The 15,507-nt window shown below is 47.7% G+C and overlaps 1 protein-coding gene across 6 annotated transcripts in view; it reads left to right on the forward strand.

The window, feature by feature from the left end:
- Positions 1-15,507, forward strand: part of Kiaa1549l (KIAA1549 like) — a 269,091-nt gene that overhangs the window by 242,807 nt on the left and 10,777 nt on the right. For all 6 annotated transcript variants that reach the window (XM_058583160.1, XM_058583165.1, XM_058583163.1 and 3 more), the window contains 3 exons: positions 7,145-7,242; positions 9,560-9,708; positions 11,769-11,920. In XM_058583160.1, coding sequence (XP_058439143.1) covers positions 7,145-7,242; positions 9,560-9,708; positions 11,769-11,920 — 399 coding nt within the window. The remainder of the gene's footprint in view (positions 1-7,144; positions 7,243-9,559; positions 9,709-11,768; positions 11,921-15,507) is intronic.

The following is a 15,507-nucleotide window of genomic DNA, read 5'->3' on the forward strand; positions in this document are numbered from 1 at the left end:
ATAGTTATTGTATTAGTTAGGAAATAATGACAAGGGAAAAAGTCCACATGTACTCAGTACCAATGCAATTCCCCCCCGCCCCGCAGTATCTTCCATCTGCAGCTGATTGACTCCTAAGACATGGAACCCTGGATACAGAGGGCCAACTGTAGAGCTGTAGATGGCAGAACTGGGGCAAGAAGCTAGAGCAGTCTAACATGGAAGCCCACACCCTTTTCATCCCCGATCAGAGTGAGTTATAGGGATGCTTCTAGGCTCTTATGGGAGCTGAATCTCCAAAATATTGGAGTATCATCCCATAAGGAAGCTGACCCCCTGTTTAAGGGAATTCTGTCCATCCGTGCCATTGGATGAGTAAGGGAGACATTTCCATGAAGATAAAGTTGGAGATTTTTTTCCCTCTCCTGTCCAAAACAAAATAGTAAGTCCCCCAAAACCTTTGTGAATGATGAAACATGTAGGCATATCAGGTGTGTGTTTGCATCTGCCCCAACATCTGGGCTCAAGAGATGTCACCTTGCTTATGTTTCTCCAAATAAGATTCAAATCTGTCCTGAACACCCATCTGGCCAGTATGGGTGGGAAACTGGAGTAGGGGAGTCCACACCAGTCACTGCTAATTGTGCATTGTCTCCCTCTCAGGAGGCCTTGGAGACAGGTCCCTCTGTCCTAACTGGCCTCCCTGGGCATGGGCACTTTGCCTTTGGACTGCCCTAAGAGATCATCCCTGAATATCTGGCAAAGGCATACTCCACTAAAACTTAGACACACCACTCAAGTGAATAACACCCGCAGTTTATATAGAAATGGGAAGAAGGAGTGGGGAGAAAGCAGAAGTCTAGAGAACACTTAGTCTGTAAACGCAGGTGTGCAAGAAAAGCCACTTTGTCCCTCTGCAGTCCTCTCAGCCAGGCTCAGGCTCTTCCTCTCTGCTTTCCAAGGACCTACATGTGCAAAGCGTGGGGGTGGGGTGGAAGGAGGCTGTAGTGCCTGGTCCCAGTTTTCCTCATCTAACCCCTCTGGTTGGCATCCCTGGAAAAATCCTTGTGCTGTTAGTCCCGGCAGAGGACAGCTGGACCCTCATCCTCCTGATCCTGAATTCTTGCCAGACTCCTCCCTTGCTTTGCTTGCCTGCTAGCCCTGGGTCTCCTCTCTCCCCCTCCCCTCCCCACCTCCCCCTGTCTCCCTTTCTCCCCCACCCTTCCTCCTCCTCTTCTTCCTCGTTCCCCTGAGAGACCCACCTTTCCTTTCCCTCTCCCCTCTCTGGCACCAGGCATGGCACTGCCTCAGGCCCTCTCACAGGCTCCTGAACAGCCTGCCCTTCTGTCCTTCACCCTGTGTGTGGAGGGGTTGGGGACAATCCTGTGCTGTTGCGGATTCCTGGGCTTTCCAGAGGTGGGCACGGGTCCTTGTCAGCACATTCCCTAAATCTCTCCTCTACCTCTTCCTCGGGGTGTGAGGCAGGACGTGGCCACTTTTCCAGACCCTTCAGCATCTTGGCTCTGTGGCCCACCCCCCAACTCTCCTCTTCTTCCCATCTGGAGGGTGTTTCCCAAACACAGGGGCAGAATAGTCCAAATGTCCCTCACTTCTTCCAGATCTCTTTTTATGGCATCAATCTTAAATCCTGAGTGGTTTAGGACTTAAGTTCTTGAGAGTCAAAATCCTAGGTTCTCTCAGTTTAGCGGGTTTGACTTGTGAGCTCTGGTAAGAATCGACCCTTGGCCAACTTCATTTTGCTATGATCTTCCCTCCCTGGGGCAGAAAGGTGGGATGTCCCAGTTGCTCGGAACAGAGAAAGGCTCCTAGAATCGAAGAAACCATGGAAGAAAAAAATGAAATCTTAATTTTATCAGAATATTATTCTGTCTCAGAAAGAAGGGATAGCTTGTAGTGAGTACCTAGTGTGTGCTAAATATGGCATTAAGATATAAATCCATTCTTTAAAACAACTTTGAAATCCAGATATGATGCTGTTACTTCGACTAATAAGAAAGCAGGCACAGGGGCTGGGGCTCAGCGGTAGAGCACTTGTCTCGCATGTGTGAGGCCCTGGGTTTGATCCTCAGCACCAAAATAAAATAAAAAGGTATTATATCCACCTACAACTAAAAAAATGTATTTTTAAAAAAGAAAGAAAGCAGGTATAGGAAGTTAAGTTGCTTGAAACCGAGTAGCTGGAAAGGACCAAAGTCAAGATTCAGTGCCAGATGTGTCTGATACCAAAACCCACGGCCTTTGCCTCACGGAACCCTGAGCTCAGACTTTCAAGACAGCACCCTTAACTGACAGCATGATTTTGAACAGGTCAGTTGACCTCTCTGAGCTTTCATATCCCCATCTGTTAAGGTAAGAGGTCTCAGTGTCTCCTGTTCTCTTCCCAACTTGAACCTTCTTTGATCCCTGAGGCCTCAGAAACCTCAGATAATGCTCCATCAGTAGCTCTTGGGTCGCTGTCAAGGTAAGCACTGGGTTTGTTTGTTTTCTCCACCTTGGAGTTAAGACTTTAATTACCAAGCCCCTTCTTTCAATTAAATAAGAACTGTTTTTCTAGAAGATTGTACCCCTGTAACCAGGATATGAAGTTACTTATAGCTGGATTTAAACAAGGTGGATGTTATTCTGCCTGGAGCAGCACACTTGGGATCAGCACACTGCTATGAAGCCCAGTGTAGCCATGGCTATGGAAAGACTGGAGCATCCACTCCAACCTGGGGCTAACTTGCTGGCATCAAACAAGGGCTTCTACTATAGTTTGAATCTGGCCCATGTGTTAATAGTTTGGTGCCCATACGTGGTGCTATTGGGAAGTGGTGGTACCTTTAAGAGGTGGGGCCTAATGGGAGGTCTTCAAATTGCTGGAGGTATGACCTTGAAGGGTATGGGGGATCCCAGTCTTCTTCTCTTTCAATTCCTGGTCATGAGGTGAGCATTTATTCTGTCATGATGTGCTACCATAGGCCTAAAGCACCAGGGCTGATTATAGACTGAAATCCCCAAAACTGTGAGCCAAAATAACCTTTTCTTTTTATAAGTTGATTATCTCAGGTATTTGTTATAGTAACAGAAAGCTGACTAATACTGCTTCTCATGAAGGTGGGTTGGCTTTGGCCTGTGGGTCTACTTTCATCCACCAAAAGCCAAAAATCCCTTAGCTTGTTCCTTCAATGGCAAGCTGCCCTTCAGCCTCACCCCTGAAGTGCGTCCCTTAAAGTTTCTGTCTACAGACCCCTCCTCCTGGGTGGATGCACATTCACAAGGAGGACACAGTGGGTCTTGCCTGGGCTCCCTCTCCATTGAGATCACTAGAGAAGATGGTTCTGATCTACTCCTGTCACCCTCTACTCCAGCATAGTCAGGCCTGGGACTTTGAACAGACTGGTCACCTTCCTTCCTTCGATTGCTGGATTCTAGTCACACCCAGACACCTACATCCTTGAAGACCCATTTCCAAAGACTGCCTTCCAACCTGAGTCTTGTCTTTATGCTGGTCAGAGGCAAGGATCCCAAAAGATGGTGTCCTTGAGCAGCCACTGTCATGGAACAGAGAACTTGGAACCTGGCAATCGTTTTGAGTAATGGCTTCCAGTGGGGTCCTAGTCCCAAAGCAGCCAACAGAAGCTAGATTCCAAGTACCTGAGGAAGGGAGCCTGAGTACAGAGGAGAGAGGACTTGAATCACAGGGAGCCTGCACACAGGGGTGGGGGGTGGGGGTAGGAAGACCCAATAAAGAGGATTCCCCAGGCTGTGAGCACGTGGCATGGGCTGCATCTCTGGTTTTTATGTTCCCAACCCCCCGCCAGGCTGCTCCAAGGGCCAAGGATACAGCCTCAAGGTGACAGTCTGATGTCCTGCTTTCCTCCTGCAAAAATCTCCCCTGGAGAGCACTCCCTTGGTGCTAGTCAGAGGTTCAGAACTTTTAATCTGCTATAGGACAGACAAGCAGAGGAAGCTTTTTCTTGGCTGGGAAATCATGTTGACTGCAGAATAAACCTTCCAAGAACCAGGGATAAAAATAGGTTGTCTGCCTCCCCTGCTGAGCAGCACAGCAAGGCCAGAAGAGAGGAGAGAGGACGGGAGCCCCTTTCTCTATTTCGGGAAGGGAACACCTCACCTGTCAGTTTATTGATAATTACGGAACGTAGAACTTGAAGGGCATCCAGAAGAATGCTTTTGAAACTGTCTGAGTAACTTTAGGGTTCAGGGAGGCCCCCAGGGAGCACCATGAAAGTAAGTGAAGGGTCAGATTCACCAGGGAACTTCCTCCCAACAGCAGCCAGAAAAGCTCTGCTTTCATTCTGTATCAGGGTCTTCCAGGATGGTTTTGCGACTGAAGATAGGTCTGGAAGACCATGAGCGAGGCCAAAACCTATTTCATAAGGAAAACAAAACGAAACAACAGAGAGACAAGGTATAGAGAGAAGGAGTGACCTTTTCTTAGAAATTGAATGGCTAAATCAAGATGAGAGCCTGGATCTTCTTATTCGTGGTTCACTCAGCAGCATTCAGAAAACAGTAACTTAGCATCACCAGGTGCGAGGCACTCGGTAATGAAGGGGTACCCTGAGGAGATGGACACATCTGTCTAGTGGAGAGGCAAGTTACAGTTCCCCAGATATCGGCCTTTGCATACATAGCTAACTGATCCTCAAAAAAAAAAGGGAAATGCAGCTCAGTAATATAGCTCTCCATATTGATTCAGTCAGTGCTTCCAGATCTGGGCATATGTTTTCTTTTGTTCTTCTACTTAAAAGTTGTATTGCTGATACACTTCAAGGTCGACAATGATTTTCTCTGAGCGCTTTTGCCTTTCATGTCTTCTGAGTGCAAATGAGAAGGCATCTGTCAGCCTTGTTGCCATCTCTTTGTGGGTGGGATGCCTTTTCTCTCTGTCTACTTTTAAGATCTTCTCTTGGCCTTTAGTATTCTACCACTTCACTACAATGTAGTCAGATGTATGTTCTGTTTGAATTTGCTTATGCTGCTTGAGATATAATTGTGCTTCCTGAAAGTGTTAACTTATTTATTTAATAAATTCTGGAAAATTCTGAGCCATGGCTTTTTCAAATATTGCCTGTCCTTCAGTCTCCCACTTTTGTCCTTCAGGACTTTAACTATTTGCATCTTAGATCTGTTCATTCTATCCTCTGTATCTTTTATATTTTCTATCTCTGTCTCTTTGTGCTTAATTTTTAGTAATTTCCACAATTCTATTTTCAGATTTGTTAATTCTCTCTTCAGCCATGTTAATCTATTATTTAATTCCCCTACATTGAATATTTTATCTCAATAATCACTTCTGAGAGGCTTGGAGGTGTTTTTGTTTTTGCTTTTTGTACTGGGGATTGAACCCAGGGGCCTTAACCACCAAACCACACCCCCAGCCCTTTTTTATATTTTATTTAGACATAGGGTCTTGCTGAGGCTGGCTTTGAACTTGTGATCCTCCTGCCTCAGCCTCCTGAGCCGCTGGGATTACAGGCGTGTGCCACCGCACCCAGTTGAAAGTTGTTTTTCATGGATGCTGGATCTTTCCTGATAGCATCTCTCTGATCGATTATTTGTTTAAAAACATATCTTACATTTTTATTCCTTGTTTTGTATCTGGAAACTTCAGACTCTGTACATCTGGGTATTTTTTCCCTACAGTCTTTCATTTTTCTCTCCTGGTTTGTTTTATGGTCTTGGATTATGACCTCCTCTTTGCTTCATCTTAATCTGTACTAATCCTGAGAACCTACTTTGAGACACTTCAAAAAGGACTTACGATCGCTTCTACTTGCCAAAGTACCAAGACTGAACCTTAGTGTCCCCAGTTCCAAGGCTTGATCTCTTAATCGATTATCAGAGTGGCATTTATCGTCTGGGTAATCCCACCTTTTATATTTGCTTACTACTTTTTTCCACCTCTGGTTTCAGCTCCTGGTTTTGTTTTAGTTTGCTGAGGTGTTTGGGGAAGGAGGTAGACAGAGGAGGTATTGTTGAAGACTTTGCTCACAGCTTGCAGTTTTCACAGTGCATTTAAAAGTACACGTTGCCCAGAGCCTCATTGCTTCTGCCTGGCGTGGCCCTTCCAGGTGGGTAGACTGCCATAATGCTGGAGGGGGAAGACCTCATTCAGCTTAAAGAATCCTGATGTGGATTCCCAGTGCTGCAGCTTTTGATGCTGATGCTTTCAGGTTTCAAGTCCTGTCATCCTGTTCTTTGAGAGCTGTGGTAGGCAAGATGCCTGAAGAAAGACATGGATGAGAAGCACTACTTAAGCTTTGTCTTCCCAGAGAGCTTTTCTATATTTTTCTCCTGCTAAAGGAAGCGGCGGCCTGACTCTTTCTGATTCTGTCCATCTCTACCTATCTTTCTTTTATCCCCTCAAGTTTGGATGAAAGTCATTACTTTGGTAAGAGTTTCAATCCCTTATCCTTGAATAGCACTTTATAGATTGCAAAATCCTTGCACAAATGCTCACTTGCCTATCTTCTTAGTTGCTCTCTGGGTAGAGCATCAATGTCCCCACTTCTGAAGAGGATACAGGAGTCCAGAGAAGTTCACCTGATTTGCCTATAGATGGATCTAATAAAATCTAGTTATCAGAACCTCCACACATCCCTCCTGACCCCAAACCCATTTCCTTTCCCTTGCTAAACCTGCCTTTCAGAAGAAAGTCAATCATATTCATTCATCCAATACTTACTGCCTGATGTATACCAAGCACTGTTCCAGGCACACAGATGTTACTGACAACAAAGCCCTTGCCCTTATAGCCTTTAGGTTACAATCGAGCCAGTGTCAGGTAATAAATAACCAAGCAACATTACAATACCAGAAAGCGGTCTTTCCCAAAATGAAAGACCTTCTCCAGGGGCAGATCTGAGAGATAAGTATCCTCAGTAGAAGGAACAGCATGGAGCAAAGCCCAAGGCAGGAAGGAGCTTGGTTAAGGTAGCTCAGAGCTAAGAGCTTGGCTATGTTCTGGGAACACTGAAGGGCTCTTGAAGACGGTGGCCCGAGCAAGGAGAGGGTGGTGAGAGATGAGACAGGAGAGGTAGGGGAAGGGGTTCTCACTTCCTCCTTACTTAGGTGGACCCTGCGTGCCGACTGATGCTGGGTTTTAACAGATCTTGCTCCATTTGTGTCTCTCCCACAGGCCTACAGGTTTTCACAGCTTCCTGAGATGGTCATGGGCTCTCCCCCTCCACCTGTACCTCCCCGGACTGGCCCGGTGGCTGTTGCTTCTCTCAGGCGGTAACATGTTCCTTTCTTTGCTTTGTTTGGAATATTTGGGAAAGGTGTGGTCTGTGGACAGCAGCACTAGGAAATGTCTTTCCTGTTCTGCGCCTTTTAAGGCACCCACCTGTTCAGACACCTGTGTATCTGTGGCACCCCAAGTGGGGCCCGGGGAGGGTCGGTGGACCAACTCTCCGGACTTCCTAAATATCCTGAATAGAAAGTCCTTCCTAATCTACAGTCAAACACACACACACACACACACACACACACACACACAACACAAGGTCAACTGCCCCATACCTTGAAAGCCCAGACCCTGACCTTGAACATCTAAAAATGACTCCAACACAGGCTGCCACAGTGGCTGCTACAAGTCCGAATGCCTCCTGCAGCCATGTTGACACTCAGCGGCTGCTCTGCACTTAAGTGTGGTGACTGAGAGGCCAGGGAAGAGTGCCTCTGAATACCCACCCCCAACTCCTGATGTCCAAGAGGATGGAGCTGAAAACATAGGAACTCGGATCGTATGAGGCATGTGTTCAACCTTTTCTGTGCTCTGTAATGATATAAGAAGCACTCATTTTTAATAAATATGGACACGAAATATAAAAGCCATGAGTACTAGGAAAGATTGGGATAATCCCGCCCGCTGTCTAGAGTTCTGCCCTGGGGGGTACCCACGGGCCACTTCCCTGGGCCTCCCTCCTCAGCCTAACCCCCAACACACTAGTAACACTCGTCTGTGGACCACAGGCCTAGACTCTGAAAATACTGAAGAAAATAGGAGTGGCTCCCAAAAAAAGATCCCGACTCAGTTCCAGTGGTTTAGAATGTGGAGCTGTATAGACGCCACCCCTGGGTGCCAATGGAGACCAGGGTGGGGTGGGGAGCAGCTGAGCAGGGTTCCAGTCCCTGATCTACCAGGAATATGCTGTGTATCCCCAGGCAAGTTGCCTTGCCTCTCTGGCCCCTGTAATGGCCTACGCGATTTCAAAAGCCCTGGAATTCTCAGAAGGGGGTCTCAGCAGAGTGTATGGAGCAGAACCCAGTAATTTTCCTAGGATGGGACTTTGGAAATAGCAGCAGAAGTCTGGAACAGCATGTGGGAGCCCAGGGGAGGGAGGGAGGCCAGAGGGAGGTCTGAGCCACGACCACCCACCCTGGTGGATATCAGATCATTGCAACCCCCACATCTAACCCTCCTGGGGAACAGGAGGGGGCTTCTCTGTTATCCCGGGAGCTCTGGGTTAGAGGGCCTTGATGTCACCATCTGTGCCATGGCCAACGTCTGTTTCTTCGTCCTTCTTTCCACCACCATCTCCTCCCTCACCCTTTTGCACCATTTGCCATCCTTGCCAAATGTCAGGAGGCCAGAAACCCAGAGAATTAGATCAGGAAGAACATTCGAAACAGAGCTGTCCACCCCTTTCATTTTACAAAAAGGAAACAGGCTTAGAGAAGAGGCGAACCCAGACCTGCCTCCTGTCTTCTCCCTGCGGTGGCTCTTCTCTGCTCTTACTGTGACAGCCCCTCCTCTGTCTGCACGGGTAGCCCTGTGGGCTGGCAGCCTGCCACCGGCTGTAGCCGCCTCTCCCTCCTTCCCATTTAACTGTAGAGGAGCCCAAAGTCCCTTCTGTGACAGGTTGCTGATGAGGAAAGTCGCCTTGGGGATGCACCCTCTGTAGCTGGAGGGATGTCTGTGTCCCCCTCCGCCGGGCTGCCACTCTTATTTGCCTACTGAAATAAGATGTAGACCTGATTCTCTGATTGTCTGTGGGATCAAAATATAGAGGGGAGGTTCTTTTATTCATAATGTTCACAAAGTGCTGTTTCCTTGCTCCTGAGAGCAGCCTGAACTTCACAGTGTCCTGGGCTTCCCACTTCCTGCCAGTCGTAGCAAATGTGGCCCTGCAGTCACCGACCTGGTCACCTGTGCTAGTGTCAGTGAAGGGAAGCCCCCCTCCTCGCCCCCACATTCTAGATGGAGCCTTCTCATTGGCTGCCAATGATGTCATCACCTCCTAAGTTGACCAACCCCAGCTAACACCCAGTGCTAATTGCTTTGCTTCTTTTCTGGAAATTAAATGTTCTCCTGCCCAGAGGCACAAGAGCCACATTAGGGAAGAACTGACCTTGAACTTGTAAAAGGTACTCCAGCTCTGGTCACCCTATGGCTCCTACAAGTCTGAGCTTCTCCTACAAATCTAGTCCCCAAGATTCCACCCCTGTGGGGCTTGGAGGTCATAGCCTCCTACCAAAGGTATTAGGGATGCTGCCCCCTGCCCCCTGGGGTCTGGGGACCATGCTAACAGAGCCCCTCTGCCCTACCCAGGTCCACCTCAGACATCGGCAGCAAGACCCGAATGGCCGAGTCCGCAGGTCCTGAGCCAGCCCAGCTGCAGGACAGCGCCTCGTTTGCACAGGTGTCCAGAGGCCCCGTGTCCGTGACACAGTTGGATCAGTCTGCTTTAAATTACTCAGGTGAGCAGGAGGAGGAAAGCCCCAGGGTCCTGGTCCCTACTGCAGAGCCCCTCCGTATCCTGGTCCCCAAATCTACTCCGCCTTCCACCTGCCACCCTCGGGAACCAGGGCTTCCACATTTCTGAGTCCCCTCATGACTTCACAATCCCGACTAGAAGAGCTACTGATTTTATTTCTTAAAAGATCTGAAACTGTACAAAACACCAAGTTTTGCTGAAATCAGGGTGTATGTTGACATTTTTCCAGTTCTGTGAGGGGTTTCGTTTAAAGCATTACAGCTGGGCACAGTGGTGCACACCTGTGATCCCCATTACCTGGGGACACTGAGGCAGGAGACTCACAAGTTGGAGGCCAGTCTCAGGAACTTAACAAAATCCTGCCACGAAAACTAAAAAGGGCTGTGGATGCAGCTCAGTGATAGAACACACCTAGGTCCAATCCCCAGTACTGAAGGAAGGAAGAAAGGAAAAAAGTAAATTAGATTTATGCTTACAGCTATCCACCCCCTTCTTAATTCCCTTTCCCCAAGATATTCACAGACCATGAGTAGTGGGTTTTAATCTTTTGCCAAATGCAAGTCTATATAACAGTATGTATTCATGTCATGCATTTTAAATTTACATAAGTGATATGCTATACATTTCCTTTTGCACTTTGTTTTCTTGATTCAACATTGTTTGCAAGATTTCTCCAGATTGCTACCTACATACTAACTAGCTTATTCATTTAAACTGCCATATGATGTTCTGTGTATGATACGCCACAATCCAGCCTTTCCCTCTCGATGGACATTAAGTGTTGTTTCCAGTTTTTCACTATGACAAATAAAGTCCAAATGGAACATCAGGTTTGTACATGATGTAGTTAGTGTTTTAATTCACTCAGACCATACCTTTTAGACTAAAACTGCAAACACCCATTTGACAACATTTAATAAAGCTTTCACAGCATTCAGGAATTCCACCAGTGAAGTCCATTCCTTTCAATTTTTTTTTTCTTGGACTTTTAAAAGCATGCATTCTTCCAGCCTCTGGGGAGGCTGAGGCAGGAGGATCCTGAGTTCAAAGCCATCCTCAGCAACTTAGCAAGACTCTGTCTCAAATAAAATAATTTTAAAAAGGGCTGGGGGATGTGGCTCAGCGGTTAAGCACCCCTGGGTTCAATTCCTCATACCAAAAAAAAAAAAAACTGACAACAACAACATAAATCCCCAAACATGCATCCTCTTGGGAGGAAATCACCCAGACACTGGGGTGTCATTTCCTCTTGCCAGCAGGTCAGGGGTGTTGGGTTGGGGAGTAGGAAGTTGTAAGGGCTCAATGGGAGAGTTTGGCCATTAAAGCTTAGAGAGCCTGTCAGTTACAGCAGAGGTTGCCCTCCCATACTGCAGGTGACCGGGGTTGGGCTTGCAGGAGGAGGTTTCCTGCTTTCCCTGAACCCCATCTCCAGAATGTTTTCCTCTCATTCTGTAGCTAGGGCCCATGCCAGAGTCCCCCCTGGCTCCCCAGCTTCCTCGAGTCTGAGCTGATGCAGGCCCCATGGCTGCCAGTTGGGCCTACCACTCCCTCTTCAGGGGTTGGGAAGGTGGGAAAAGTCCAGAATCCAGCAAAAGTCTGTCCTTCCCCCAGGAGAGTGCAGACCCCACACCTGGCAAAAGGGCACAGGCTGGATTTAGCCCCTATTTGGCCTCTAGGCCAGGTTCCCTGAGCATGGCACCCCCTGTTGCTCTGCACAGTGTCTCTAAATAAAATATTAAAAAGGAGCCGGGTTCTACAAAGAAGGAAAGCCTGGTTCCCACTCCTCTGGCCCACACTCGTCCCTGCTACTACATTCCCTGGAGCCTCGGCCATCACAGCCGGGGATCACTGTACCTTAGATAGAGCTGCACCAGCGTCACAGTCCAGAACAAGTGCCACTCAGTCAGATCTGATCTAACAAGACCTCAAGCCCAGCTGACAGCCAGGCGTCCTGTGAAGCTGGCTTTCTTGGGCTCTGGGCGGCGCTGGATCCCAGCATCCAGCCTCTCCTGATCTGCTCTCCCCCCACCTCTTCCATGCCAGGTAACACGGTGCCGGCAGTGTTCGCCATCCCAGCTGCCAACAGACCTGGTTTCACTGGCTACTTCATCCCCACGCCTCCCTCATCCTACAGGAGCCCAGCCTGGATGTCCTACGCGGGAGAGAACGAGCTCCCAAGCCAGTGGGCCGATTCGGTGAGACCCCTGCTGATGCCCTCATAAAACTTCACCGGCTGGGCACACTTTCAGGAGATGCTGGAGTAAAAGCCTGAGCCCCAGAGCTGGCTTATCTCAGCACCCCCCACACTAACCAGATGGCCCAGCCAGTCATTTAACAGACACAGTGAGGTAAGACAGGGTGTCCTTGGGCACAGGAACTTGAGACCTGTTTCCACCACAGATTCTACCTCCTAGCAAGAGACCTTAATCAAGTGAATTTTTATAATCATAGCTACCGTGGGTTGAGTATTTTCTATGTGCCAGACACCATGTTAGATGTCATATGTATAGAATCTTATTTAATCTTCACAAAAACCCTATCAGGTAGGTATTATTGGTCCCATGATTACTCCCATTTTGCAGATGAGGAAACTGAGGCCCAGTCAGCTGGTGTGACTTGTCTAATACCTACACAGTGAGTAAGGTGCCAACGTCAGAATTTATACCTGCACCTGTATGACTCCAAAGTATTCATTAAACTTGTTTCTTTTAGCTGTCAGAGTTGATAACATTTTAGATCCAAGGCCAGCAAATGAAGCATTAGAAACCCAAGACTGAAATTACCTTGTATATACATCCTAAGACTTCCTGCCTGACTTCCAGCCAAGGACTGGCTTGTCCTGATCCTTTGGTTTCTTCCTTCATTACAAGTAGGAGTATATGGCACTGTCTGTACCTACCTGGTATTCAAGCCCAAACCTGCCTTCTGGGTCACCTGCAAGGGGGCTTCTATGAGGGGGTAAAAAAAGCCTAGTGGTGGCCTTTGGAGTGGGTCATCTAGTCCCTGGGTGACACTGCTTACTGTGGATGAGAAAGGCAGGCTGAGCCTGGTGGTTCCCTGGTGCTCTAGGTCATTTTAGGTTGGTCTCAGCATTTGGAGTTAATCCTAGAGTTAGGAAACACCCTGACACCAGGGTCTGGCTCACCTTCTCCCTAGAGTCCAGACTCTCCTCCTACAGCTCCAACTCAGCATTAGTGTCTATCCTCCCTACAGTGATATGACATTTAAATGACAGCACCTACATGCATTCGCTTTCCTGTTGACCAAAGCTAACTCCTTTGATTTCCAAAACATTGAAAACTGTATGCCATCTTGCATGATATTTCGGAAATGAATCCTATTCTTCCCCCTTCTTTAAAAGAGGACGTGACATAATTTCGTTTGTCTTCTGTGAACCATTCAGCATCGTTTGGCCTCACTATACCAAGAGAACATTTTTAGGATGAGCTCTAATGGTTGGTAGGATTATTGCCCCTAAGTATCTCCAAACTACTCCAATTTGGGGGGTTATTGCTGTGGCTCAATATGGTTCTTCTTTGCCTGATCTTGTTCCCAGCTGGCACTTTATATTGGTGTCAATGTCCCCACTTCCAGTAATACGGATTCTTGAATGTGTTTTTCCTAATGTGCTATTCTCTGCAAATGAAGCATGTCTGAGCTCATTATAATTGTTTATAAAGTTGGAGTAAATAAGCTCTAAGAGAGGATCTAGAGGGAGTTCCTGCTGCTACGTCTGTGAATCTTACTGTGGAACTTTATAGCATCTATTTTGGTTGTTAGGGGGCTTGCCCCCCCACCCCCATACTTTTTTCATTCTCTGCTTTTCTGACATCACTGGCTATGATTTTATTGGTTCAGAGCTTATTTGACTCCATAAAATAGACTTAAAAGTCTACAAAATAATGTAATACCTTCAGAAAGTAGGTAAGTTGTACAAACCAGCAGTAAGCCCACAGCTTTGACAGCTCACTGGCCGTGTGCAGTGTTAACACTGGGTGCTATGAGAGAATTGGTAAAAGGAAGTATTTTCCAAATCCTTGACCTTGCTCTCAAGACACTTTCAAATGAGAACTTAGCTAGGCTTGTAGTTATGTTCAGATGCTTAGAGTTCCTTAGATGTTCCTTAGAGTTGAAGGAAAGGAGCCCAGTAAATGGAAACCTGACCTTCCTGACAGAATGACTGGATCGTTCTGGGCTCATCCCCCTCGGTGTGAAAGAGAATGAATTTCCTACCAGTTGCTTCTAATGGAGAGAAGATGATGCTGCAGCCTAAATGGTCTTTCTTGGAGCCCAGTTACCACCTGCAAAGCAGGGAAGTGTGCCCAGAGCTTGGAGCAAGCTGGGCAGGACAAGATTGAGAGCCCGTGAGAAATCATGCAGGAAGATCAGAGGGACCAGTTGTCAGCTTAAGAAAGATACTCCCTTGGGGGAGGGTTGATCACACCCTCCACACCAGTGTGAGAAGGAAAAGCATCCCCAAAGCACCAGCCTGTATATTCTATCATCTTCCCTGCTTCTGGATATTACTAAGGCCACCCCAGTAGACTCAGGTGTCCCTAGCTTGTCCCAGCCACCAGGTCTTGATGCCACAGAGAAAGGGGTCTCAAGAGTCAGACATTGACTCTTTTCACACCAGCATGTGCAGTTAGCTGAATTTAAAATGAGGACGAGGGGATGTGGCCGCTTCCTTCTCCACCACTTGACATCTGCTCGTCATCCTTCAGTGATTAAGCCCAGGCACCAGGGGAGCCGCTGCTGTGTGATGTGCAAATTATGACCACTAGGGTGCAGCAGTGAGTAAGCGAGGCCACGTCCTGCCTTCACAAAGTTGATGACCTGTGACAGGCAATGGCATCAGGAGGGATGACTGTCACAGTAGAGAAACTGCAGGAAACACCTAACAGGGGCCTGGACTAATGTCAGCCTGGTAAAGGTCCCCAAGAGCAAGGAAATTTGAGCTGAGATCTGAAATGTGCTTCCCGTGCCCTGGCCTTGGTTCCTGGTCACCTGTGCATTCCCAGCTCTTGTGGCCCAAGGACTCTGACAGTCCAACTCTGGTTTTCCTCTACGAAATAGAGAAACTTACAAGTGCTACACAAAGACACCTGCCATTGCCACCTATTTACTCCTCTGTATTTCTTTGTTAGGTCTCGTGGGGAAGTTAAAGCCCCAAACGCAAACTTAGGATATTGATCCTGCTTGCATCCTGGACTACCGAGTAGCCCCAGAACGCATCATCCCCAGCAGATCCTCCCCAGAGTGTCCTTTCCAAAGCACAGACTCCCCCTCTGCCTGACACCCAGCCGTGGTTTCCATGCCAGGGTCAGCTGTGCATCTTAGAAGCTGGCCTTCTCGGTAGGGGTCATCAGAACTTCCAGCAGGGAAGAGAGGGCGCTGCTTTCCCACCATATATTCCCTCATCCAAAATTTCTGATTCATCACCCAACCCCATTGCTATGGTCTGAAAGTCTGTGTCCTCTTCTTCGAATTCAAAAGTTGAATCCTATCACCCCAAGGTGATAAAGAGGTGAGACAGGGGGTGATGGGATCACAAGGGTGGAGCCCATGTGAAGGGGATTATAAGAGAGATCCCTCACCCTCTGCCATGTGAAAGTGAAAAGATCGTTGTCTGTGACCCAGGAAGCAGCCCTCTCCAGACATGGAATCTGCCAGTGCCTAGCTCTTGCACTTTCCAGCCTTCAGAACTGTGAGAAATAAGTTTCTGTTGTTTCTAGACACTTCTGTTTGTGAGATTTTGTTATAACAGCCAAACAGACTAAGG

This window comes from Marmota monax, unplaced genomic scaffold (genome assembly GCF_021218885.2).
Source record: "Marmota monax isolate L192 unplaced genomic scaffold, Marmota_monax_Labrador192_F-V1.1 WCK01_AAM20220418_F8-fsc00047, whole genome shotgun sequence".
NCBI lineage: Eukaryota > Metazoa > Chordata > Mammalia > Rodentia > Sciuridae > Marmota > Marmota monax.